General features: G+C 33.6%; 3 protein-coding genes and 1 pseudogene across 3 annotated transcripts; 3 read left to right on the top strand and 1 right to left on the bottom strand.

Moving 5' to 3' along the window:
* Positions 1-530: 530 nt before the first annotated feature.
* On the top strand, positions 531-2,361 carry LOC113557970. Its single transcript, XM_026963508.1, has 2 exons — positions 531-1,158; positions 1,232-2,361. Exons 1-2 carry the CDS (start codon positions 531-533, stop codon positions 2,359-2,361), a joined length of 1,758 nt encoding a protein of 585 aa, XP_026819309.1.
* Positions 2,362-8,150: 5,789 nt separating this feature from the next.
* Positions 8,151-9,578, bottom strand: LOC113557971 (annotated as a pseudogene).
* Positions 9,579-10,646: 1,068 nt separating this feature from the next.
* LOC113557972 (SCAN domain-containing protein 3-like) lies at positions 10,647-12,409 on the top strand. The gene is given in 2 exon segments (XM_026963509.1): positions 10,647-10,743; positions 10,746-12,409. Coding segments are annotated over 2 exon segments (1,761 nt in total).
* A 792-nt stretch (positions 12,410-13,201) lies between these two features.
* On the top strand, positions 13,202-14,286 carry LOC113557973. Its single transcript, XM_026963510.1, has 2 exons — positions 13,202-13,380; positions 13,671-14,286. Exons 1-2 carry the CDS (start codon positions 13,202-13,204, stop codon positions 14,284-14,286), a joined length of 795 nt encoding a protein of 264 aa, XP_026819311.1.
* The last annotated feature ends 12,623 nt before the right edge of the window (positions 14,287-26,909 follow it).

The raw sequence follows: 26,909 nt of genomic DNA, 5'->3' as shown, positions 1-26,909 counted from the left end.
TATAATGTTTTGTTTCAAAGTTTCTAAATGAATGCAATTATTTTTTACTTTGAAAAACTGTGAGGGTACATATAAACAATACTAATTTATAGGGTAAAGTCGCCAATATTGGACCGGCTCTTTAATTGGACCACCTCAATTAATCAGCTGTTAAACATAACTAATGATTATAACATTCATACATTTGTTTAAAACCGTTTTAAAACGTCTTTGGAATTATCACATATTGTTATCAATCATCGCTATCAATGTGATATCACTTAATCCAAAAACCGTCATTTTCATGCTGTTTTTTTTAAATATCCCTTAAGCTTTTACAGTAAAATAGGTAAGTAAACTACACTTAATTTATAAATGGTGTTATAAGCAATTTTGTATAGAAGCTAATCGTTTAAAATAATTTACATTTATATTGATATTGAAATGTATTCATTAATTATTCTAAAAAAAAACAAAGTTGCTTGTATTGAACCACCAATAGTTTCCAAAAATGGACCATTCAAATAGTTCATATATTTTATTTTATAGACATGGCTAAACGTGGAAAATATGGAAAATGGTCAGAAGAAGACCTACAACATGCTATCAGAGCATATAGTAACAACATTTATGGTCTCAATCAGTGCCAAAGAGTATATGGTGTTCCAAAAGCTACAATTAAGAGGCACTCCGACAATAAAAATATATTTGTTAATGGACAGAAAAAATTTGGTACACCAACTACGTTTAACATAGACATGGAAAAAGAATTGGTTAGTCATATTTTAGCTTTAGACTCCTTATTTTTTGGATATACTATTACTGATATAAGAAAATTAGCATACGATATAGCAGAAAAGTATTCTCTAAATCACAAATTTAATAAAGAGAAGAAAATAGCAGGTAAAAAATGGTTTTATTTGTTTATGAAACGAAATCCAAATATAGTACTCAGACAACCTGAAGCAACATCGATGGCTAGAGCCAAAGGGTTTAACAAAGAAAATGTTATGAGCTTTTTTGACTTATTGGAAAAAATTGTAGATCAAAATAAATTAACTGCTAATAGAGTTTTTAACGTTGATGAGTCAGGGTTTACAACAGTACAGAAGAAACCACAAAAAGTTATCTCTCAAAAAGGCAAACGTTATGTTGGGTCCATAACTAGTGGAGAAAGAGGTATTAATACCACTATTGTTTGCTGCACAAATGCTGCTGGATTTTATATTCCACCCATGATAATTTTTAAAAGGAAACGTAAAGCGCCAGGAATTAGAAATTGGTGCACCTTCAGGTAGTATAGTTGAGATTTCTGACACTGGATACATTAATTCTGAACTATTTGTATCTTGGTTAAAACATTTTCATTCATGTGTAAAATCTACAATTGATGAGCCAGTTTTATTATTATTGGATGGACACACAACACACAGCAAAAATTTGGAGGCATTATTATTTGCTAAGGAACATGGTATCATTTTATTGCAACTACCTGGGCACACCACTCATCGTTTACAACCTCTCGACGTTGCATTTTTCAAACCATTGGGATTATACTACATACAAACTCAAGAAAAGTGGTTAAGACAGAATTATGGTAAAACTATTTCTCAATACCAGGTTACAGGTTTGTTAAATGAAGCGTATGGTCGTGCAGCAACAATAGGTACAGCTGAAAATGGTTTCCGAGGCTCTGGAATTTGGCCAGTAAATAGACATTTATTTGAAGATCATCATTTTATTGTTTCAAATAATTTAAATAGATCTCCTACTCCTAATGAGAATGTAAGTGAAGACATGGAAAATGATCAAGTGTATTTAAACAGTAAAACAAATGATATGGAAGAAAATAAAAATATTACTGTCACTGATAAAACTATAAATAGGTCTACATTTTTGAAAGTTATTGAAGAAATCTCACCTATACCCAAAACTCAAAGAGATACTAATGCAAAACCAAAAAAATCTGCACAAAAGGCAATTGTTTTAACAAGCAGTCCCTATAAAAACTTACTAGAAAGCAGTAGAGCACAGCAAACAATAAAAAAAGGACCACCAAAAAAAAAACTTTTTTCTGCAGCAAAAATTGATGGTGTTAAAACCAAAAATAAAAAAATTGAAAAATCTAAGGAATTAGAAAAGAAAAAGATACTGAATGAACAAGGAAGTCATCATAAAAAGAAAAAATTGAAAAATATACCATCTACATCAAAAAATGTTGGTAATGTTAGTTGGTACTGTCCTCTCTGTCAGGAAGAAAAAATAATTGATATGGTCATGTGCAAAAAATGTTCAATATGGTTTCATGAAGAGTGTTTAGGATTGAATCGTGGTGACACATTTGAAGAGTGTCATTGGTGTACTGAAAAAAGTGACCAGTAAAAATTACTACAGATTCAATATTTAAAATTAAATAAAGACCATGATTACCTATATTTTAAATTTATTAGGTATAAAGACTTAATTATAACTTAAGACTGAAAATATTAATTTTGTAAAATGATTGATTTTAAACTAGTCAGTAAAGTAGTGACTGATAACTTTTAAGTTGTTTTTTATTATATTATTCTAAAAATGTTGTTTATTTTTTAAATTTAACCAAGAAGGTATAAAAATGTTGTTTATTTTATAAAAATTACTAGTCAGTATGGTATGACTCATAACTTTTAAATTGTACTTATTATTTTATTATTCTAAAATTGTTTTTTATTATATTATTCTAAAAATGTTGTTTATTTTTAAAATTTAACCAAGAAGGTATAAAAATGTTGTTTATTTTATAAAAATTACTTGTCAGTATGGTATGACTCATAACTTTTAAATTGTACTTATTATTTTATTATTCTAAAATTGTTTTTTATTATATTATTCTAAAAATGTTGTTTATTTTTAAAATTTAACCAAGAAGGTATAAAAATGTTGTTTATTTTATAAAAATTACTAGTCAGTATGGTATGACTCATAACTTTTAAATTGTACTTATTATTTTATTATTTTAAAAATTTGTTTGTTTATAAAGGTATCTGTTTTTATTAATAAATATAATGTATGTATATTTTTACATATTCCAAAAGAGATAATTTGATTTAATTATTTCTAATTTATTTATGAACAAAATGTATAATTAAATATTAGGAGTGTATATGGACAAGATATAGGTGGTCCAATTAAAGATATAGGCGGTCCAAATTGGGCAACCGGTTCTCTATGTTGGACCACTTGGTGCATTTTTGAAAAGTAAAAAGATGTTACTGTTGAAACATTAAAAAAAAAACCAACCATGCCAAAATGTTGTTTACATGTTTAGCTATCATCTTAGTGCAGTTAAATACTTATTATTTTAAATTGTTAGCTGTAATACTCATAAATGTCCAAAGTGGTCCAACGTAGGCAACTCTACCCTACTATAGAGCGCGCAGATATCAATTTATTTCTGGTTTAGCCTGCAACAATTATAGAACCCTACTGACCTAATACTTCGACTGTGCCCCTAATTTTTTAATCTATCAACATATAATTATACTATTCAAATAATTGTAAACAAATAACTAAAATCAGTCATGTCAAATCCACCCTTGTGCAGTTGTGAGCAAGTCTCGTTGGACAAATAACCAGATCAGTATATGTAAAGGGTATTGTAAATTATCTGTAGATGCATCTGGCGGATTTACGAAAAAGCTTAAACGAACGTCGTTGGGTTTATGATCGGCAAGTTTATTTTTATATGAAGGTATTGTTAGTACTCCTTTTGGTCATATCTCTGTTACCCAAATGGTATCAGAAAAGCACGATACACTGGTATCCGACCTCTGAATGAAGTTGTTTGCAATTATTCACGAGCATTGCTAGCGGCAATATCTAGATCATTTTGTAATGGGGTAGGTCTGAACGATTACGTAGATTATGCATTTAGATAACTAATTGGAATTGAAAAAAAAATCCGAGCCACTTATATTAGATTGGATGTTGCTCATATGGTAAAAATATTCTGCCGCATAAAGTGTTTGACCGGAGTGAAAAATAAAAATTTAAAAGAATTTTATGTCCAAGGATTTCAACTTCTCATGACTTCAGAAGACATTTAGATATTTGAGACTATATTAGAAGCTGTTTTGGCCGTAATGCTGAGTGAAACCGATGGGTGCTCGAACAACATTGAAACACCATCCGAGACAGCTAGATTGTACTCCGCACATGCATAAAACCATATAATCGTAATGCTTATTTAAAAATTTTTCAAACCACGAAATTGACGATAACGGATTATTACTATTAGTTGGGTTTTATACGATAACGTGTGTACCTTATCTAGTATAATATAGACAGTTATGGAACCTTATGCACGATATTTTTGAAAGAGTTTGATTGTTTTGGAAATTATATTTATTATAAATTTCATATATTTTTATTTGGAATCAAAAAATAATTGTTTACATAAAATGCCATTATAAAACTTATCAAGTTATGGATTTAGACGGTTTCTATTAAAACTAAACTCAGTTCGTTAATGTAAACTTAGAACGTTTATAATGAGCATCACAAAATCAACAACTATAGGTACTAATTGGGAACGGTTTAAGAATTGAGCATTGATAAATTTAAGTTGCGTGATGACGTGAAATTTATGGCTAAAAAAATTTTAGTGACTAAGAATAACTCTTTTTATAATAATAAAATTGAAATTAATTTAATTTGTTGATTCAGGAAACTTATTTTATGCCTGTACCTAAAAAAAGTCTAAAGATTTATTTTATCAAAAATACCACAATACAACAATCAAGCTGAGTCGTAATTATCTTTAGATTATTGCCAACAGAATTTTATCACATATAGACAATGAGAACAATATAGTTAATGAAAAAATACAACTTGCTGATCTTTATAAATTGTTTATTTTCCATAACTTGACTGATAATTAAAGCTTACAGCTTTAGAAGTACAAAATATAAATGTATACAGTATTACAATAATGTATTAAAAGTAAAGTGACAAAGTGTAGATATTATTTAATTAAATTTAAATAAATGCATAATGTTTAAAAAATTTTATTGGTGTTTAAAATGTATAATATTTGTAAACGCTAAACGAATTCTTTGCTAAGGCTGTGATAGATTTTTATTGTAATGATGATGAATACGAATTTTGAAGTAGTACAAAAGTTGGTTATCAGTAGCCGTCGCAGCAGGTTGTCCTCTATGCTCTGATTACCAAAATATATATACTTCGTTACCGTTTTAACATGCCTTCAAATAGGGGTAGCAGTTCTCTCCAAACCCGCAATCTACCAGACACCTCAAGAAAGAGAACAAATGTAACTCCACTCCAAAACGTCGACGACGAATTTGATCAAGACGGCGTTTCCACAAACGGCAACACTCAAGACGCCCAGGTTAGTCCCAAAATACAATTTATGTCTACAATATCTCAAATTACGAAATATTTCTCACTTCTTTATCTAATCAAACTTTTGAAGATTTTTCGATCACACACACAAAAAATTCACTAAAATTAACTCTAATTAATATTTAATCGAAGATTACAGATTGATAAAAAAAAGTTTCGAAGAAACTGAAATTCAATATTATACCTATCAATTCCAAACAAACATTCATTTCAGAAAAATTGTACCGCTTGCTTTAATTTAATTGTTTCAGAGGAAATTGATTCTTTTGTTGACAATGAGCGATTTGTTAACCTCAGAAGTGAAGGCCACTTGATCATACCTACAGATGCATTAATGAAACTGGTTTATGGATTGGAAACAGCAATTATCAATGTTATAAACAACAACCAGCTAAATTAAAGCCCAAATTTAGCAAAGATTTGCGTCAATAAAAAGTTCAGTAAAAAAATAAGAAAAAAGAAAATTATATAAATCATAGCTTGGTAACATATTCACATAAAAATTGTAATGATAAGAAATTATCCCTAAACATTACATACTGTCTAAAATTTTGAAATGAATAAAAAATAATGTTCTAAAATTTAAAGCGAGCCGTATACGCCGACTTGTTATTGCCGAACACTGCTTTAAATTGCTGTAGTTTTATACATGTGCTAAATAATTTATTTTAGAACTAATCGAGATCGAAAACAATGACAATACGTCTCATTTTTTTTTTAGAAGAGAATGAAAACGGGAATAACCTCTTATCAGAGCATATTTTAAGAATTTTTGACTAGGCGGTACTGTAAGCCATAAGGAAATATTAATATTAATATTTAAAGTATTAATAATAATTATGTGCTCCCAGACTTAGGGCATGGTCACAAGGGCCATGGGGTACAAGGCACATTTATTAACCACAAATTAAATGCTTAATTTTACTAATTAAACACTATTTTCACTCAAAAACCTTAGCAGAAACTATAGCCTTTAAAGAAACAAAATCTAAACATTATTAATTAGGGTAGTAGATGGGCATTATTCTGATTTCATAATATTTATTTAGTATTTCTGTACTACCTATCTCTTTCTTTACTTTCTTACAATTATTTTAGATTTTGAGTGGAGCTTTAAAATATTTAAAGAAAACTTATAGTATGCTTACATTGACACACACACATAAATCATTAATCCAAATAAACACTTATAAATTATACTCTATGATCGTAATGATATTCTCATTCTTATCTAACTTTTACTTTACAGTTGAAAGTATGAGAGAAAATGTTGTTTGTGTCACATGTATGAATAATGAATCAATTGTGGTGACCATATAATCATAAAAATGCGGTGCATGCTATCAAGAGTTAAATACATGAGTTTGTGCATTATGTCGAGAAGCTATAACGCAAATGTAGTTCGCGAGGCGGAAAGTGGGCCGCGATCATCACTCACTCAATCGACCGTTTTTTCATTTTCTGTGGTTCTACGTCCGACAGAAATAAAAATATTTGGCGCACATTTTAAAAACGGCAGATGGTAATTTAGTGCTGTTCTTCGCATTATGGAAACACATTTCCGTTTGTTATCCACACAGTTGATGCATTGCACAATATTTTGGTAACGTTTGAAGCGCAATAAATTCATGATACGAGATTGAAATTGGGTACCCTATAATACACGCATTACGGTCGTAATATTATTAATTTATTAACTGTGTTTGTGATCATACTTATCTCAAAGCATTGACTAGTGATTGAGATAAGTCAGAACTTGGTAATTTGATTCATCAAACTCGCAAAGTGACTGCCGAACCATGTGGCTAAGTCTTACTCGTGTTTAATGAGTTAGCGCTGAAGGAAAAAACAATATCTGTGGACAAAACAAGTATTCGGGAATAGTGATGAGATCACTTTCCACAACGGCGCAACCATAATCGACATATGCAGACAGAAAATTCGATTCAGGTACAACATATTCGTGATGGACGATCGTGTAAAGATACTGCACAGTTACGCAATGGAAGAATACATAGACATCGCAAAACGCAAAAAAATTGTATATTTTATCAGTTTCGATGGAAAGGATAGGATTATTTATTTGGTAATAAAAATGTTTGCGAAGGGTTAATGAAGTAAAATGATTAGACGGCACGAATGCCGATAAAGTAGATTAGAGGCCTTTTGGGGAAATCACTGCCTTTTGATGTAACTCAAAAGTGGTGTGAAAATTAGCGATCAACACATAGACGTCAGTTACCTGACATCGATGCCACAACACTACACCAGAGTCGCATGGAAAAGCGATAGTAAATGAACAATGAAACCGCGAACCGAACCCCGGCGATATGCAACGTTCCGTTCGAGCAATAAGCAACGTTCTGCCCCGACGATATAGAACGTTCTGCCGTGGCGTTTTAAACTCGACGGTCGCGTCACGAATTAAGGGGACGTCATACCCGCATGGGCAGTCTCTATCCTACGAACGTTCAGCAGATTCAGTTTTATGCTGATAGCTTTAATATTAGAGTCAATTTACCTATAATCAAACATAAAGGTAATAATATTGTCTAGGGTATCTCATAGGCTTTTATTGATATTTTAATTTTTAAGATTTTTAATATTAACTTAAAATTTAATCAATTTTATCGTATCATACTACATACATTATATTAGTACATAATTTTCTCGTTTGGAGCGCCTATAGTCAGTTCTGGCACATGATCCAGATTATATATTCTTTTTGACGGTCATGTTAGGTATCACATTTCGTCGTCTAACCAGTATTATCTTAAATCATGGTATAAACAAGGATGAGCTATTACTGTTGGCGGACTGTACAGGCATATACAGTATTTTTCCTGTACTATTGATATGACTAAAATAATAAAACATTTTTATTTTTAATCAATTACTTTAACTAGAAACAAATTTCAGATAATTATTACTTTCTTGTCTAGTCTTCATGTTCGATGTTAATAATTGATGGTATCACAGGTTCATTAGATACATCTTCATCTGAATCATATGTATCGATTTTATTAAAAACCAAAGACAAAAATTTATTTGTTAGTATATTTTTTTGGAAATCTGTAGGTGATATTATAATGAAAAATCATACGATCTCTAAGAATGTGTACTGCTGGTCTACGTGGTAAATCGTACTAATTATATCTTCACGAACCAGTTCCTGATGCTGATCAACGTACAATGGTTTTAAAACTGGTGCCTGTGGTGAAACATTAGCTGGGAGCACAGGAAAAGCTTGAGGTTTCAGTTCCTGTCGTTCGTTATGCTCATCAACATGGAGTGATAATAATGCTAGTTCTTCTTGAAGTGGAGGTTGTAAAAAGATAACAGCAGAAGTTACATTACACAAAAGTTAGTATTAAATGCTTAGGATATACTAAAAATTCTGCCATTGAGTAGCGTCCTTCAACAAACAGCCTCATGGATCTATCCAAATTTCTTTATTTATCTATTTATATTTGATGCTAAGGTTCTCTTATTTGTTCACCATCAGTTACTTCATTATAATCCATCACAATACCATTTGAATAAAACGTAGTGAGTAACATTGATATATTTATTTTCTAGTGTTAAATAAATAAAAATATAATTATTCAAAAACAGCCATGGACCTGGATTGTGTCGGTTTTGCATGTTTATCTGAAGATGTCGGCGACTAACTTCCAACACATTGTTGGTTCGCCAAACAGTGTCACTCACTGATAATATATCTGCATTATTTCCTATTGGCAATGGTATAGATTAAGTTAAAAATGTATTTAGTTGTATGATAAAAAAAAAAACTATTATTTTGCATTTTATAGACATTCAAGCCATGTTGATTGATAATATTTAAATGATATTACAAAATTGTAATTATTATTATTACTGATCACTGATTGCACATGTTCAAGATAATATGCCACTACAGTTACAAAAACTTCCGCTATACAATTTTGAGGTAGCAATAGCAATGTTATCAACATGTGCACAGTGTCATAGGCCCCTAGACAGTTACTACAGGTTTCAATTAAACCTAAATATTAACTATTATTATTAATTGACTAGGCATTTCATTTATTATTAATGAAAAGGTAATTTAAACTTTAAAGTCAACTTACTTATGTTTGTAACATCGCAACTTTTCTCCATACTGCTTGGGATGAATGAAACCAACATGATACACAATATATTGACACGTGCATCCGTGTGCTTATAATGTATGCATACTATTTTTAATTGTTTATTTCAACACCCTCCCTCAATTTTTCTAAACGATCTTTTACCAATGGCTTGGTTAAGATGTCTGCAATCTAATCTTCTGCCCCAATGTACTGGAGTAGAAATAATTCGTCTTCATACTTTTCTCTTATGAAATGATATTGTACGTCTATGTGTTTGGTCCTCTCGTGAAATTCCGGATTCTTCACTAAATGTATAGCACTTTCTTTTTCTGTGTATAATATTAGTTGTTTACCTCCTATTGTCGATAAGTTTTTGATCAATAGTGTTATCCACATAATTTCTTTTACTGCTTCACTTGCCGAAATATATTCTGCTTCCGTTGACGATAATGATACTTAGTTTTGTCTTGTGAAGTCAATGATACAACAGCTAATCCATACTTGAACAAATACACTGACGTTGAACGTCGTGTTTCAGTGTCACCTGCATAGACTGCAACGTTAAATATTTCCAACGACAACTGTGCGTTACTATCGAAATATAAACCATAATTAAATATTCTTTAAATATAACGAATTATACGCTTAATTAAATTCCAATGCGCCCTTTCAGATTTATTAAAAAACGACTACCAATGTTTACTGCATATGCAATATCTGGTGTTGAAAATTAAACAATGATACATAATATATTGACACGTGCACTCGTGTGCTTACAATGTATGCATACTAATATTAATTGTATATTTCAACAATTATTAGGTATGCAATTATTTTGTGTATTTATTAGTTTTGTTCACGGGCTAAGATATACAGGACTAGAAACGGAGTAATATCAGTGGAACACAAATGTTTTCATATAGTACAGTACGTACACTCAGCGCCATCTATTAAGTGGAATTAAAAACTCAATACTCAGCATTGAACCAAAATAATTTTTATTATAATTATGATTTATTATTCTTTATTTCTTTTCAATTTATTCATAGTCACAATATAGGCTTTAATTTCACCTCAAAACAAGGAATTAAAATGATAATACATATTTTATAATAATCTTAAATATTTACAAATATATAAGTGAAAACTATGTCGGAAGCAAAAAAGAAAAAAAGACAATACAGTGCGGAATACATAAAATACGGATTTATTCAAAGTCGGACAAATCCATCATCGCCAATGTGCCTCAAAAAACATTTTCAAATGAAGCAATGAAACCTTCTCGATTACTCGATCATTTTAATAAAATGCATTCAGATATGAAAGACAAAGATGTGTCTTACTTTCAAAATATGGAAAAAAAGTACGTAGCTCAACCTACTTTATCAACGCTTTTTTCTGCGGCTTCTAAGCAAGATAATGATGGGCTTCGTGCGTCGTACAATATATCACTATTAATTGCTAAAACAGGCAAACCGCATACCATTGGGGAAGACTTAATTTTACCAGCATTAAAAGAAGTAATAACAACTGTGCTCCGTAAACCAGCGGCAGATATTATCCGAAAAATTCCTTTGAGCAATAGTTCTGTACAAAGACGAATTGATGAGATGGCCGAAAATATTGAAGAATCATTGTGCAATCATTTGAAGACTTGTCAATTTTCAATTCAGTTGGATGAGTCCACTTTACCAGCTAATGAAGCATTATTGTTATCATACGTGAGGTTTATAAAAAATGAGAAAATATGTCAAGAACTATTATTTGCGATAAATTTAGAGACAAATACAAAAGGAGAAACCATATTTAATACACTGGAAAAGTTTTGTTATGAAAAGCAAATCCCTCTGATGAATATTATGTCAATTGCTACTGATGGTGCCCCAGCTATGACAGGGCGACACAAAGGCTTCATAGCGTATTTAAAAAATAAAGTTCTAGACGTGCTTGCTGTACATTGCGTCATTCATCGCCAGCATTTAGTTGCAAAAAATCTGAGTGAACGCCTGCATAAATCACTGCATTATGTTATTAGAGCAGTTAATAAAATCAGAAGCAACTCACTAAATGACAGATTATTTAGTCAACTTTGCGTTGCTAATGATGAAGATTTCAATCGATTGCTGCTTCACACAGAAGTGCACTGGCTGTCAAAAGGTACTTGTCTGACTCGATTTTACAATCTGTTTGACTCTGTGATAGAGTTCCTGAAAAACAGAGACACAGGACTTCGGGATAACCGCATCACATCAAAGAATGATATTTCGTACTTGACAGACCTCTACAAGTTATTTAATGATGTCAATCTCCAACTTCAAGGTGACGACTTGAACTTGATTAAAACAAAAACTGTCATTTCTACATTCGTTGCCAAACTGCTATTATACAAGAGAAATATTGGTAGACGTGAATTTAATAACTTTCCTAATTTAGCAGCAGCATCTTTTATCAATGATGACTTGGTTGTTTACTGTCAACACTTGGAGAACCTCCACAATGATTTCAAAGATCGATTCCAGGACATTTTAAACATGGACATACCAGACTGGGTATTAGATCCTTTTTCAAATGTCAACACAGCAGAATCATCCCAGTTAGAAGAACAACTTTTAGAATTGACCACAAATGAGGAAATCAAATTCAAATTCAAGAATGGCTATCAAGAATTTTGGCTGCAAAAGCCAATCATGGAACTGTACCCTAGTTTATGGTCGATTGTTCAACGATTTCTGATAGCATTCCCATCATCGTATTTGTCTGAGCGTGGATTCAGTGCTGTAGCAACACTGCTAACAAAAAAGAGAAATCGGTTGCTTGTTACCGAACGCGGTGATTTACGGCTGTTTTTGAGTAAATTTGGGCCAGATATTAACAAACTCGTTAATGCACATGGATTCCATCACATTAAGTAAATTTTATATTTTGAATTCATAACCTTTTTAGCATGATTTTAATAAAAATACTTTTAAGTATGAAAAAGTATGCGTTTTAATTGCTGTCATCCAAAAAGCTAATTTAAAATTTATGTTAGAACTCAGAAATTAGATATAGCATATTTATATATTATAAATTGTAATATCTATTTTTAAAAGATATAACAGATGCTTTTGCAGTTAATTTTTTTTGGGGGGGATAGGGGGCGCTAGACAATTTTTGATTCTCAAGATGGGCGGTGGATGAAATAAGTTTGAGAACCTATGGTCTACACATATAATACAATAAGTACATTTTAAGAGCTTAAAGCAAAATACAGGACTTGTGGACTTGAGTGAAGGAGGCGTCCAGTGACACCACTTAAGCAGAAAATCTATAGTTTTCATCAAAGAAAGGGAACTATCTTAGTGTAGCATCTAGTACACAAATTATTAAAGATAGGCTTGAGTAAATGTTATAAAATTCTTAATTGGATACATTTATCCACAGACCCTGGTACTGTTAATGTGTATATCTAACACAATAACACATAGTTTTTATTAAGATAGAATACTTTCAGTTATGGTATAAAAACATCAAACCACAAGGAAATAGTAGCTCAGAATGTTCAGATTACAAAAAAAAACAAAAATAGCAATAGCTGCTATTTATCACTCCTAGTTCACAATAGCAATAACAATAGCTACTACTATATAAATAAAATATAAATAGCATTTTACTATCACTAATATTTTGTAGTACCCATGTATCAACGCTAGATAGCAGTGAGTATGGCTGAGCTTGATCATGTTGTACTTGAATTAGCTAAAATGAAAGTTATTATAAATTCTTCAAACATAATGCTTTGGTCAGATTCAACAATCATGCTGTCTTGGATTAACACTTTTAAACCACTAAAGGTATTTGTTGCTAACAGAGTAGCACAAATAATTGACTTCACCAGTCCAATGTAATGGATGCATGTTCCCACCAGCAGTAATTCTGCTGACAAAATGACCAGAGGCATTAACGTTCAATCGCTCAGTACCAGTTGTGGTGGAACGGCCCCTCATGGTTAAGCCAAGATAGAAAATACTAGCCGGAGTGTGCTCTGTTAACTGATGAAGTTCCTGAAACCTGACAAGTCAAACTGATTCTTGCTACCGTTCTGCCTACTACCACTTTGCTTGATGAATACTCCGATTTCATGCGCTTCATTCGCATTACAGCATGGATATTAAAATATAAATCAAACTGTAGTATTCCCTCAGCAAGATGCCATCTCAGGAAGAAGGGCCCATTGACTGTGGTTGAGTTATCTAATGCAAAAACAACCTGGATACTTCACACTCAAAAGCATGCTTTCCATAATGATTTAGACAAATTAAGTAAAAATCAGCAACTATCTAAACAAAGTCAGTTAAAAAAGTTACACCCCTTCATTGATAGCTCTGGGCTAATACGTGTAGGTGGTCGTTTGTCTCAGTCAAACTTGTCAGACAGCATGATGTTTCCCATTTTACTACCATCAAAGTCCAGACTAATTCGCTTATTGTTCGAATACGAGCACAAACATTTGTTACACATCGGACCACATATTCAAGGCACCTTCTGGCCAATAAGGGGACGGATAATTGTAAAAAGTGTAGTGCATAATTGCCTCATATGGTACAAAACTAATCCTGCTTTACGAGCACCATTGATGGCGTCTCTTACTAGAGCTAGAGGTACTATGGAACGGCCCTTTGCTAGAATAGGGGTAGATTTTTATGGCCTCACACAGATTCGAGGTCACAGTAAAGTCACGGCAAGGTCCAGTCTATTAAAAGCTATATTGCGGTATTTGTTTGTTTTATTACCAGGGCTATACACCTAGAACTCGTTAGCTACTTAACAACAAGTGCTTTCATGGCTGCTCTCTTCCGGTTCATGTCTAGATGCAGACATTGCGCCCACATTTACAGTGACAATAGCACTAATTTTGTTGGTGCAGAAAAAGAGCTAACTTCATATTTTAGGATTGTAGATATATAATTGGTGTTTGTAATTATAATATGTATAACTCTTACTTCGTTATAGATGCAAGAGATAATTGTTCACCCCGTGAGCGTTGATTACAAATATTTTTAAATATTTTTTTTTTTTTTTTCGTTATAACCAACGACGCCGCGGGATCTGCTTTCGTATTGATTCTGCGGCGCAGCCATCGTTTATTGATTTATTTAGAATATCAGATATTTATACATATGTGAGGGGTAGACGGGACAGCTCCCCGACTCAGTACTTCCTGGACCTATTCCTGATCTTCTCGGGCTGACCTTGAGTTCGCGTGCCTGTCCTCCGGTTGGCCAGCCGATCGAAGCCCGCCGCTCTGGTTGTCTCATTCTCCATCAGAGCAGTCACAGCCGTGCAACGCGCACGTTCCCTTGTGCCTTTTGCAAGGCCTCATCTTCGCGTTCATCCTTTTCTTTGGTCGACAGAATTGTCTCGACCATACGTATGAACTGAGAGCGATTAATTTCGAACTGTTTAATAATTCTGCTGCGGGCTTGGGCGTCTTCTGGCAAGTCGTGTGGCAGGAGACCGCACAGGATTTCTTCCACGTCGCCCGCGTTCAGAGATTGCCTCATAATCTAGGTCATTCGGCCGCGGTTGTCAAGCCATCTTGGACAGATAAAAACCGTATGCTCAACAGTATCGTCGGGGTCGGTTCGGTATACGCAATAGCTGTTGTCTGCTCGGTTGAACCTCTTCAGGTAACTCCGGAAGCATCCATGCCCCGTATGCACCTGCGTCAGTCGAAAAGTCAGGGTTAGCGGTGGCTTTGTTAACCAGCGCCCAACGTTAGGGAGGAGCCGGTGTGTCCATCTGCTTTTAACAGACCGGTCCCACCGAGCTTGCCAAGCTGCAATGCTGATTATTCTCTCCTGTTTTTTAACGATGCTCGAGGCGACGTCGGCCTGAACGTCCAGGTGAGCCCGAACTCTAGCTCTTTCTATTGCCAGCAGGTCCGCAGGTAGCATTGAGGCCAATACTGACGATGCTTCGGTCGAGACTGTCCTGTAAGCACGTATTGTGCGGAGCGCAACGGCCCTCTGTGCTCTTGCCAGCACTGCGCAGTTCTCAGCCGTTTTTGTACCATGGAGGGCCCAAGTCGGCGAGGCGTATAGCATCTTGCTGTTTGCCACAGTGCCAAGAAGCGCTCTTTTGTTTTGCGACGGTCCGCCGAGGTTGGGCATCAGTCTGCCTATGGCTTTCGCTGAGTCAGTAGCCTTGCGGAAGGCCTGTTATATATGTTTGGTGAACGAATGCCGCGTGTCGATCTCGACGCCGAGGTATCGCATTGACCGTTTGATAGGAATTGCGTGTCCTTCAACCAGAAGCTCCGGGACATCATATTTGTATTTCCTAACTACGGCCTCAGTTTTGACAGGGGCTAGCTTCAGTCCATTTTGTTCCATCCAAGCCGATACCTTAGCTAGCACAGGATTGAGCAGAGCAGCGACTGCTTCGCCTGTGCGGGCAATGCCTATGACGGAAAATGCCACGAGTTGGACAACCGACGGGGTTTCCATGTCCAATAGGTCGTCGTAAAAGACATTTCACAAGGCCGGCCCGAGGACCGAGCCTTGAAGCACGCCGCACGTCGTACTTCGACGGTGGAGTGTTTCACCGACCAATATGGATCGATCCTGAAGGTAGGATCTTATAATTTTCACGAGGTACGAGGGTACATTCTTGACCCGGAGAGCGTTATCCACCCTCTTCCAGGGAGCCGTGTTAAATACGTTTTTCACGTCGAGAGACTAACAGTCACGCAAATATCCCTGTGCCGTTCCGCACCAAATGCTGCGCCGTCTGCGGCGTTCAGCAGTCGCTCAATAGCGTCAGAAGTCGAGCTGCCTTGACGAAACCCATATTGGTTAGGTGATCTATGACTAGTACTATCGAGATGCGTGTCAAGTCTAGCCAGAATTAGCCGCTCTAAGAGTTTCCCCGAGGAATCAAGCATACACAGCGGCCTATAGCTGGACGGTTCAGTTGTCGGCTTGCCGGGGCCTATGTGCAGTAACACTAATCTGGATTTCTTCCATCGAGAAGGAAAAGTGGTGTTGGCCAGGCAGTTATTGTAGACACTAAGTAGAGTGTTAGGCTTCTGGAGGAATACCTTGGCTAAGACCTCATTGGGGATACTATCGTGGCCGGTTGCCTTACCGGGGGGAAGTCTTTTGGAGGGTTGGCCCAGTTCTGCCAGGGTGAAGTCTTCAACGGTTTCGTCTTCTGCGGTTGCTGGTGGGTGAGGCTCGAGTGCCCAGTCCGTCGCTGGGGAGTTCGAGAAGAGGTGATCGGCAATCTCCGACTCCATGCCTGTTGTAGTTTCTACGCAGTCGACCGTACTCAACGCGTAGCGCGGCAATTTCCTGGTTCCACCAGTGGGCTTGCCTTCTGCCGGATGGCGGCGGTGCCCTCGGCAGCATACACGCATCGCAAGTAGATGTCAAGTATAAAATTAACTGGTCAGCGGCTTGTTCAGTAGGTGTGTTTTCATCGGTAGCGGGCAGAGGCGCTGTTGCCAGATGTGAAGCTAGTGCGTCTTTATTGAGCCGTCTGTAGGCCCATCCTCTGAGGCGTTCAGGGGGATCGTCATGATCAAGAGTTCGCGTTAACCGAATATATCTGTGATCACTCGCCGATTCAACTTCGTCCATGACTCTTCAGTGTGAGGGCGAGGCGAGGTCGGCAGCGGTGGAACGTGACGTCGATTACTGACTCGGCATTTATTCTGTGGTACGTAGGTTTGGTGCCAACGTTGCCGACCATCAGGTCCAAGCTAGCAGCCAGGTCATTTAATTGGTAACCTCTAGCATCGTTTCGCGCTGAACCCCACTCCTGGGACCAGGCATTAAAGTCGCCTCCGATGATAACCGAGCAGTGCGGGTCTGCTGAGCGAACAGACTGCTCGACGTCTCCCAGGAAGTTGGCAAAGTTAGCATCAGTGTCGTTCCGAGATATGTAGCAGCTGTACGAGTATATCCTAATTCCCCGTGACTGCATCCAGGCGAAGCCGCGGCCCGTCCCGATCGAGTCAGGCGCAAAGTCAGCGGTGGCCGTGATAGCAACTGCACAAGTTCCATCGATGCTGGCTACCCATCGGTCGTCATGAGTCGGGTTCCAGTTTTGTTCAGAAACTAGGAGAATTTGAGCGCCAGTAGCAGCGGAGATCTGCTGGAGCAAGCTCTGTGTTGTGGAACTCTGTTGAAAGTTGATCTGCAGGCAGCAAATCATTGCAGCGTGCTTACTCCATCTCCGTTGCCTACCTGCCGAGACTGCGTTTGTGGATTGCGCCCAGTTGGTTTCTTGATTGCCTCCTTCCTGGCTTTGCACATATCTGAGCCTGGCTTATGCTCGTAACGCACAAAGCCAGCTCTCTCACACGCTACACATAAGTCTTTGTCTGCCAAGCATTGTTTAAGTTCGTGTCCTAGTTCTCCACAGCGTTTGCAATTGGACGATAGGTCGGGCACGGAGCAATCACCACTCTGGTGTCCAAATCCATGGCATCGGAAGCATTTTTCAAGTTCAGATCGTCTAGGGCGAACGCGGCACATTGTCCATCCAGTCGGTACGCGACTTATGCTAGAGGCAGCGGCTCTGGTCATTCTAGCAGTATAAATCTGCTGGCCGGACCTAGTAGGCCAAAGACCAGTGATCTGCATAGCCTGCCGTTCACAAATGGCAGCTTGGTCGTCCTCAGGTCTTGGTATTGCCGCCCGCAATGCCAATAGGACCTCATCCTTAGTTGTCACTGCATCGAGATCAACAATCTCAACCACAGCATACTGATTAAGCTGTGATACTCCTCCAACCGAATTACCTAACTTGGTAGCAATAGCCGACGACAACTTCTGTGCTGCTACTACGGATCCAGCACCTTTGACTAACTCGACTAGCAAATGACCATCCCTGGTTTTACGCATGCCGGTTACCTGAGCTCCCAGCTCAGCCAAGTTTAGCTTGCTATTTTGCCTAATTGCGCGAACGGTGTCTGCGTATGACGAGCCAGCCGCCAACTTGACCAAGACAGCCCGGGGCTTAGCCCTGTGCTTGGTCCCTGTCCTGAGAGGTATGTGATGGCCCACCGTTCTACCATTAGGAAGTGCTGCGGTTGTTTTTCTACCAACAACTTCCTTCCACCCTTCGCTATCCGTTTCCATCGCCGATTCAACTCCAGCGTCGGTGTGAGTAGTCATCTTTGGCGGCCCACAAGCACCTGCCTTGTGTGAGCGACGTCTTGCTGACTCCTTCCGGCGCTCATGCTCGCTCTCCCACCAGTTAGGGGTCAGTATGGTGTCCGTCCCAACGTCGACCATCTCCGGCTTGTCAATGATCCTACCTAACAGGCAACTTTCAATGTCATCTTTCAATTTCTCAGCCGGGGGATGAAATGGTGATCTCAATTTGCCTTTCTTCGTTAGCATCGGGGCCAATGTGTCGTGCATATCTTCCAACAGCTTAAAGAGACTAGACCCCGACTTTTCTCCCCCTAGTCTAGCTACCTTCAAAGCTGTTTTCAGCAATGATTTAATGTATGCCAAGCCCGTCTCAATCTGTTTCTCACTGCTCTCCGCATTGGAGCCGAATGTGGAGAGCGTGCCCTTCCGTTTACTACCCGTAACTGGTGTGGTAACGCCGTCGGTACACAATCTGTCACCCCCCCCCCCCCCGCCTGAAGTTGGGAGACCCAACTATCGCTACACCCGAGGCAGCAGATTCAGTCTCCATGGTGACATCTCTAAGTCCAAGGTTGAAGCAACTCATTCTTTCGCAGCACTATCTTTTCTAGTTACGCAACACCTTGTATATTATATAGTGTACAGGTAAATCGTGTATTTCCTTACGTTATTTGCCTAATACGACCGTGCACCGCCCGAGTAGTGATAACGCGCTAGCGTCGACGACTGCCTGCCGGCTGACCTTTGGTCAACCGCGTACCGACCGATAAGATATAACAATAGCTGGTAGATAATAATGTGTTACTCTTACCTTAAACCACAGCCATACAGCACTAACTTAAACTGCCCTTAAGAGGAAGATTTTAGTGGGATCGACTCGAAACCGACACCGATCCCTGCGCGCACTTGTATGTACTTCTCGGTGCAAAAATCACAAAAAACTGATAATAATTGCCAGTGAAAAACACAGTAATAACAGGACAAACATAATGCTCGTGCTACTGCTACGACATCTCCAGCCGGACTAAATATTTTTAAATCTATCTAATACCAATTGGTTTTCTGGTTGAATTTCTTTGGCCTGTCAATTGTCATCAAAAATACTTTCAAAGTATCACTATTAAATACTTTTCCTTTCGCACAACAACTAAAAAGAAAATAATAAATATTTAAAATATAATCATAGGTATCTACGACCTACCCAATAGCGCAACTAACAAAAGAGTCTTTAGCACCCTTTATTTTTTTTATACCTAACTATAATTGTTTTAGTAAAATACCATTAGTTTTGTTTTAACTTGTGGAAAATTTCATCGAAAAAATTTTAGCACCATATATTTTAGAGTTCTAGTTGCGTCTATGGATCTCCTATTAATAATTATTAATTATTATTATTATTAATTACATAATGCATATAGGTAAACAGTATACACTATTATTTAATAACACAACCATTTAGAATAAAATCTACAAGGTAGTACAGCTAGATAACTGGTTAGCAAAATATGGTTATTTTAAATCTATACTACGAATAAGCTAAAAATACATAAGAAAAATGTTAAAAGCGAATTTATGACTTTTAAATCTTCAAATATTTTAATACAAAGAAAAAGAAGAAGGCTAATTTTTTAGAATAAAATATACTTGATTGTTTTAAATTATTAAATTTACTCAGCTCTCCAGAATGCACATAGAATAGTAAAATGCATTCAACATTGTCTATTTTTCCAATATGTATATATCCATCATCATCTTTGTATTTGAGTCCTGTGCCTCTGGAACATCCGATCAACTTTTTCCATTATAATATTAAATTATATTATAAACACTAATACACTATACGGCAACAATCACTCGTTACATGCATTCTAATCCAGACTAAAATACAACGATTATGATGATTGACGACCGATCAAATAATGAGGGTTATTAAGATTCAATGAAGTTCAATAATATTAATCTGAAAAAACGTTAATCTATCTTGAATACTGAATACTATGAACTTAACTTCTAAGATATTTAGACATTTAGTATTTAATATGATTTTTATTGTACGAATTAAGATATTTTAACTTTATAAATTGTAAGTAATCTAAAGCTTTGAATTTACTGATTTCTGGGAAACTAGAAAGTTTTTTCTCTGTTTGACATTATTTTAGATTTTGAGTATTTATAAATTTTTTATGTCTGTACTCTGAGTACGTAATAAGTACTAAGTTTAAATAATGCTTCGATTTACTCTGAGACGTATTAAGAAATTTGAAGGCCTGCTGATATCATCACACAAACAAGAAATAAATTATTTGTTCCTTTACTGAGCGCATCAGAGCTTACTTTCCATCGACCACCCGTTATCGTTATCATTTTGGCGCTTTCTAACAATTGTTTTTAATGTATTCACTTTTTGTAATCCCTGGTGGAAAATTGACAATTTAATCAAATATTTCCCTTAAACAATTTTTAGTCGTTAGATAAAATTACTCTTCTGTTTGAATCTATAATATAATAGTGACTAAAGAATTAAATGGTTTATTGATGATTAGGTATTAACAAAAAAAAGAAATATCTCAGTTTGTTTGTCTACATTCACTGATTTCATATTTAACTTATACTGCAATACATTTAAATTACAATTATACTTAAGGCTTTACACTTAGGAATTGCAGTGATGGCGCTAGGGGGGGGGGCACTCTGTGCAAATGCCCGGGGCTCCGTGTCTACTTATTTGTTTTTCATAATTTTATATATTTATTTTAAATTAATAATAATACATTTTTTTTTTAAATATTTTACTCCATTTTATTATAAAATTCTATATAAATTTATAAATGAAATCGGATACTAATTATATAATACGAAAAAATAATAAAATGTAGGTATAATAATATTCACTAAAACATGACTACATGAAAACCAAACTCTTCTAAAAATACTTTCAATAGTTAAAAATTCCAATGGTTCATTTTCAAATATTAATATTACGCTTCGGATACTTCTGACCATTCCAGTCACTTCAGCTAGCGTAGAGAGAAGTTTTTCTAAGCTAAAAATCATAAAAAATTATCTCTGTAATAGGATCAGCCAAAAAAGCTTTGTGGGTTGTCTATGATATCTATCGAAAAGTCAATATCGGATACAATAAATTATGATAAAATTATTGTTGCAATGTTATATATTTTATTAAAAACAAAATACAAATATCCTTTAATTATATTTATTTAATTATAATTCAATTGACACATGAATAATATATACTAATAATAGTAATATATACTAGTATTCTTTATTTATGTAGCTAACTACTCGTATTTTGTTTTATATGATTTATTTTGATAAAAGCTTCATAACTTTTTGAAAAAAATTGTATTCAATAACCAATTATTTTTAAAGTAAACTTAACTGTAAATCTAATATATGTGTATATAAAGATACATTTTATAAGCTAATAAGTGGTAAATTCAATAAAATAATGAACAAAAATTATTCGAATAAGAATGTTTTAATTTTGATAATATATTATTATTTTTAATATCTAATAAATTGTATCTATTTAAATAAATCGTCAATTAGGAATAATAAAATAAATCAATAATATTAACTGGTAATTGGTATTACATAAAACAAAATATCAGGTGTAAGTATTTACCAAAATCATCAAGGGCCTCATCAAAAATATTGCCCAGGGCCCTAAAATTCGTTGTACCGCCACTGAGGAATTGAAAGAACTTACTCCACAAGTTGAACAAAAGTTTGAAAAAAAGAAAGCAGTTTTTATTTTAGACTATTTTTTTTCTTTTTAAATTAATCACAATTAATATAAAATAGGTTTAACTTATCAACTAATATTACAAAACAATAAATATTTACTGTTTACATTTTTTACGAGCTTTGTAGGAACTATACTCATTGATTATGCCATCATACTTTAAACTTTTTGTAATGTTTGATTCAATCGTTCAGTCGTTCATCAGTCACCATCGACTGTAAATAACTTTTAATTCGTTTTTACTTCATTAAAAACAGTTTCCCGGTGAACCAAGTACGTACACACCTACAGAGCGAGGTGATTTTTTTAAGTATACCTATTTAATTTTCATAAAAAAAGTTGTGTAAATCATTTTCATCTAACCTGTGACCCAAATATTCAATTGACTTTTGTATAAATTTGTATTTATTCAACTTTACTCTTAAACCTACATTTGACAATACATATAGTAATTTGTCTAAACGAGAATTGTGTTCTGTGATAGTGGAACCTACAACAATAATGTCTTCTTGGAATATACCAATGCCCCCAAGACCTGCTGTGGAAGTTTCCATAGCTTTTTGGAACTCCCCTGCCGACGATTTAACACATCTATTATAGTGACCTACTCTCCATCTCTACTATACAGCAGAGTGATACCCATTTGCCTACCTTTTTAGACAGGCATTTTTTTATTTAAATAAATCCATGCATTTATTTTGTTTAAAATGTTATTAAACTAATTTAACCTTAGATATTTAATTTTCACTTTATCTTGTATTTTGTTCGCCGAAATGGAATTATTTTCACAACACTACAAAAAATATATTAAAATGTTTGCATATATATTAATTTCGTAGTTTAAAGAGCATATTTTTAATTTTTTAGAACATATTTTATGATTAATTATATGTTTATAATGCAATTTGAACATTTGACAATATAAAAAAATACAGAACCATGTATATTTGTTTTCACTAGATATTATTGTATCGTTTTCAAATTTTTAGTTGACATATAATTTTCCGTTTTTATTCATACACAATATTATAAATTATTAAATACAATTTTTATATTTATGAAAAATGTGAGTAAAAAAGAAAAAGCTTATATTTTTAAGGCATATTTGTACTATTCTAAGCATAAGTATTCTAAGTGAGTACAGCATATTTAGTACTTTTTAAGTACATTAAGTTCGGAGCCCTAGATACTTGACTTATAACCTTTTGGTGCATTATTTATTTGAACGATAAATAACAATATTATTTTGTTATAATTTGTGGGAATTTAAAACGTCTTTGTGTATTATATTAATATTATGAACTTCACTATATCCAATGCAATGTTTGATGTATTTTAATATTTTATACTATTTATATCAATTTTAAATTATTTTATAGTAAGAATTTACAACAATATGATCATAAATTTAGAATTATTTTTATATAATATATACTATATACAATAAACATACATTACTGTAATAATTAAATACTAATAAATAATAATAAAATAAATGCAATATTTTCGGAAAAATTAAGTATACCACGTAAAATAAAAGATTTTAAGAGCTATATTAAAAAAAATCATATCATTCAATATACTTAGTGATATAGGCTAACAGATTTTCTCAGCTTAAAATCGTTTTTCGTATACAAATTAATTATATCAATGAATTCAAATTTAACAGACCCATAACAGTGTCACACTTGACACCTAATTTACAGCAAAGTAATATCTACTTGCTTACATTTTTTATATTATGTTTATACACATTTTCAGAAATTCGTTAAAAATATTCGTCATGGTCGTCCATCTGCTGTTTCTTATGATCAGATATTATTTGTGTTAGAAGGTAATGAATACTCTTTGTTTGAAAATAAAACTGGTAAATTGAAAAGATCTTATGATGATATATGAACTAACTTAGAGACTTAATTAAAAGGCAAAATAGCAGCACCAACAATTTACCTTAATTTTCTTAAAAATAGGGGTAATATATTAAATAAATTAATGGGAAAAGCTAGACTATCCCAAAATGAATATACTAATATAAATAAAAATGTCAGTGATATGGAATCACCAAGTGACATGATATGGATGATTTTGAAGAAGATTCCAACAATTTTAATTTTAAAATATATTTAACTTTTGATAACTTTAGACAATTGCAACCAGAAAAACGGAGTTATGAACGTGGTATTTACACAAAATCATATGCAAGTTTAAAGCCTCATCATTGGACAAGTTTTTTTTATTCTAAAATTTGGGATAAAAAAATTTCCATGCAATTATGTCTTCAAAAACTTTACTATAAATAATAACAATAGTCTACATTACTTTATATTTATGGGGATATGCAAAGATTGTCAGGCAAAAATTAATGAATGGTCTGATAATAAACCTACTGAGGATAATCAAGTTTGGGAGATTCATATTGTAGCTGATAAACCCAAAATATCTAAAACGAACCATACAACCAAAAGATATTACAAAGGAGTTGAAAGATTGGAAATAAGTCAAAATCTTTTGCATGATCTGCTTTCGAATTGGTGACATAAAAAGTAAATGAAATCTGTGACTTTGGTGATAAAATACCACCACATGTCACCGTATTAAGGCAAGCAAAAAATGAGTATAAGGCAAAACAACTTGGAATTAAGAAAACAGATCCTATTCAATCGCTAGATGTCCTTAAGCAGTCACCGCAAAAAGGTTTCATACACACAATTAGTCTTAATGAATTTTTTGTGCATTATTGATCACTATTTTGGTCAGCTGTCTATAAATCAGCATATAAAAAAGGTCTTTGCGAATTGGTAATTAATGCAACAGGTAACTTAGTTAAGAAAATAAAACGATCAACAGCAAATTCTTAACATATATTTCTATATGAAATAAGTTTTATATAGTGATGGAGTACAAGTATTGATTGCGCAAATGTTAAGCAAAAAACAAAACAAGGCTACTATTCAATTTTGATAACAAAAATGGCTAATGACCAGAGTTCCAGTTACAAAAGAGGTACGTTTATTTTTTTTTGTTATGTAATGTATTAACTTTAATTAATATAAATAATATTATATTATAATATTAATCTGAAATTAAAATTTAATTAATTATTTAATCTGAACAATTATTATTTTGATAAAAATGTATTACATTTTTTAAATTTAACTAAGAAAATATAAGTTTTACCATGACTTTAAATATATTTTCTAATAGACAACAATTTTGAGTATTTTTGAGTTTAGATTAAATCAAATTATAAATTTTAGTTGTATATTTATTATATTACTTATTATTTTACTAGTACCATTTTCAAGAAAATAAAAAAAATAAATTATATTATATTTATAAACTTTTATAAATATATCTAGATAACTATTCTATATTATTTAATTTCCTTATTACTCATATTAATGTGTTATAATAAAAAAGTTGGCAAAAAGTTTAAACCTAATTCAAAATTGATTTTTGATAAACAATATAATAAATAATAACTTTGTAAAATTATTTCAGATAGTTATTGATATGAGTAGAGCACTAATGTGAGTAGTAATAAGAACATTTTGTAATGGTTTGAGTATTACTCAATATGTTGAAATTTGTTTTAATGCATTAAACAATGAATCTGAAGCCATTTTATTAAAATTCTATGTAAGAAATAATATAGCTCATTTAATAAATATTATGATATGTAGATGGAAATGTTTCTAAGCTTCAGGTCAAAAACTTTTAAAAGAAACATAAATATAAAAATAATTGTACATACTTATATTTTGTACAAAAATAGTAAGGTTTTATTTATGAAATTAAAATATAAGTTTGCAAGTATCAAATTCGTTATACTATTCTATATTTATTTATAATTTATCCCTTATTGATATCATACAACTTACTATTTTTAAATGGCAACCTACTACATGTTGGAATCGGTCAATACTATATTGATTGATTTCATTTAATAATCTTCATTATTTTAATTCCTTTATACTTCTTTATGATTATTAAGGAATTGTGCAATAGCATCTATAGACAAATTATTACTAATACTACGGTTCTATGTTCTATGCAACAGGAAGTTTTCTTATTACTGCAGTTGATTTTATCGCTGTTAGTAAATCATCTGCTTGTATAATTGTTTGAACTTTTAACACAGTTATTGCACAACTATGTCATCAATTTATTTGTATGCTAACTACTGATAAAGAAGTGTATACATTGTCGTACATAAAGATACAAATATGTTTCTACAGAATTGCTAGATTTCCAAGAGTGCTATAAGTAGATTACACACATACTAGAATTCAAAACCCAGGTTATTTATTATTATTATTATTATTATTATTATTTTAGTTCATATAAAAATAATTTAAATTGTAATGCTTTACATAGGTGGAAGTCATGTGTCACCAATAAAATATTAGTACTAACACCACATCAATTATTAACAATTGTATATATTTTTACTTATCAAATATTAATATTATATACTTATAACCTACTAATTAATTGAAA

Source organism: Rhopalosiphum maidis, chromosome 3 (assembly GCF_003676215.2).
Source record: "Rhopalosiphum maidis isolate BTI-1 chromosome 3, ASM367621v3, whole genome shotgun sequence".
NCBI classification, from domain to species: domain Eukaryota; kingdom Metazoa; phylum Arthropoda; class Insecta; order Hemiptera; family Aphididae; genus Rhopalosiphum; species Rhopalosiphum maidis.
Note: the sequence above shows the minus strand (reverse complement) of the source record. Positions and strands in the feature narration are given on the sequence as shown.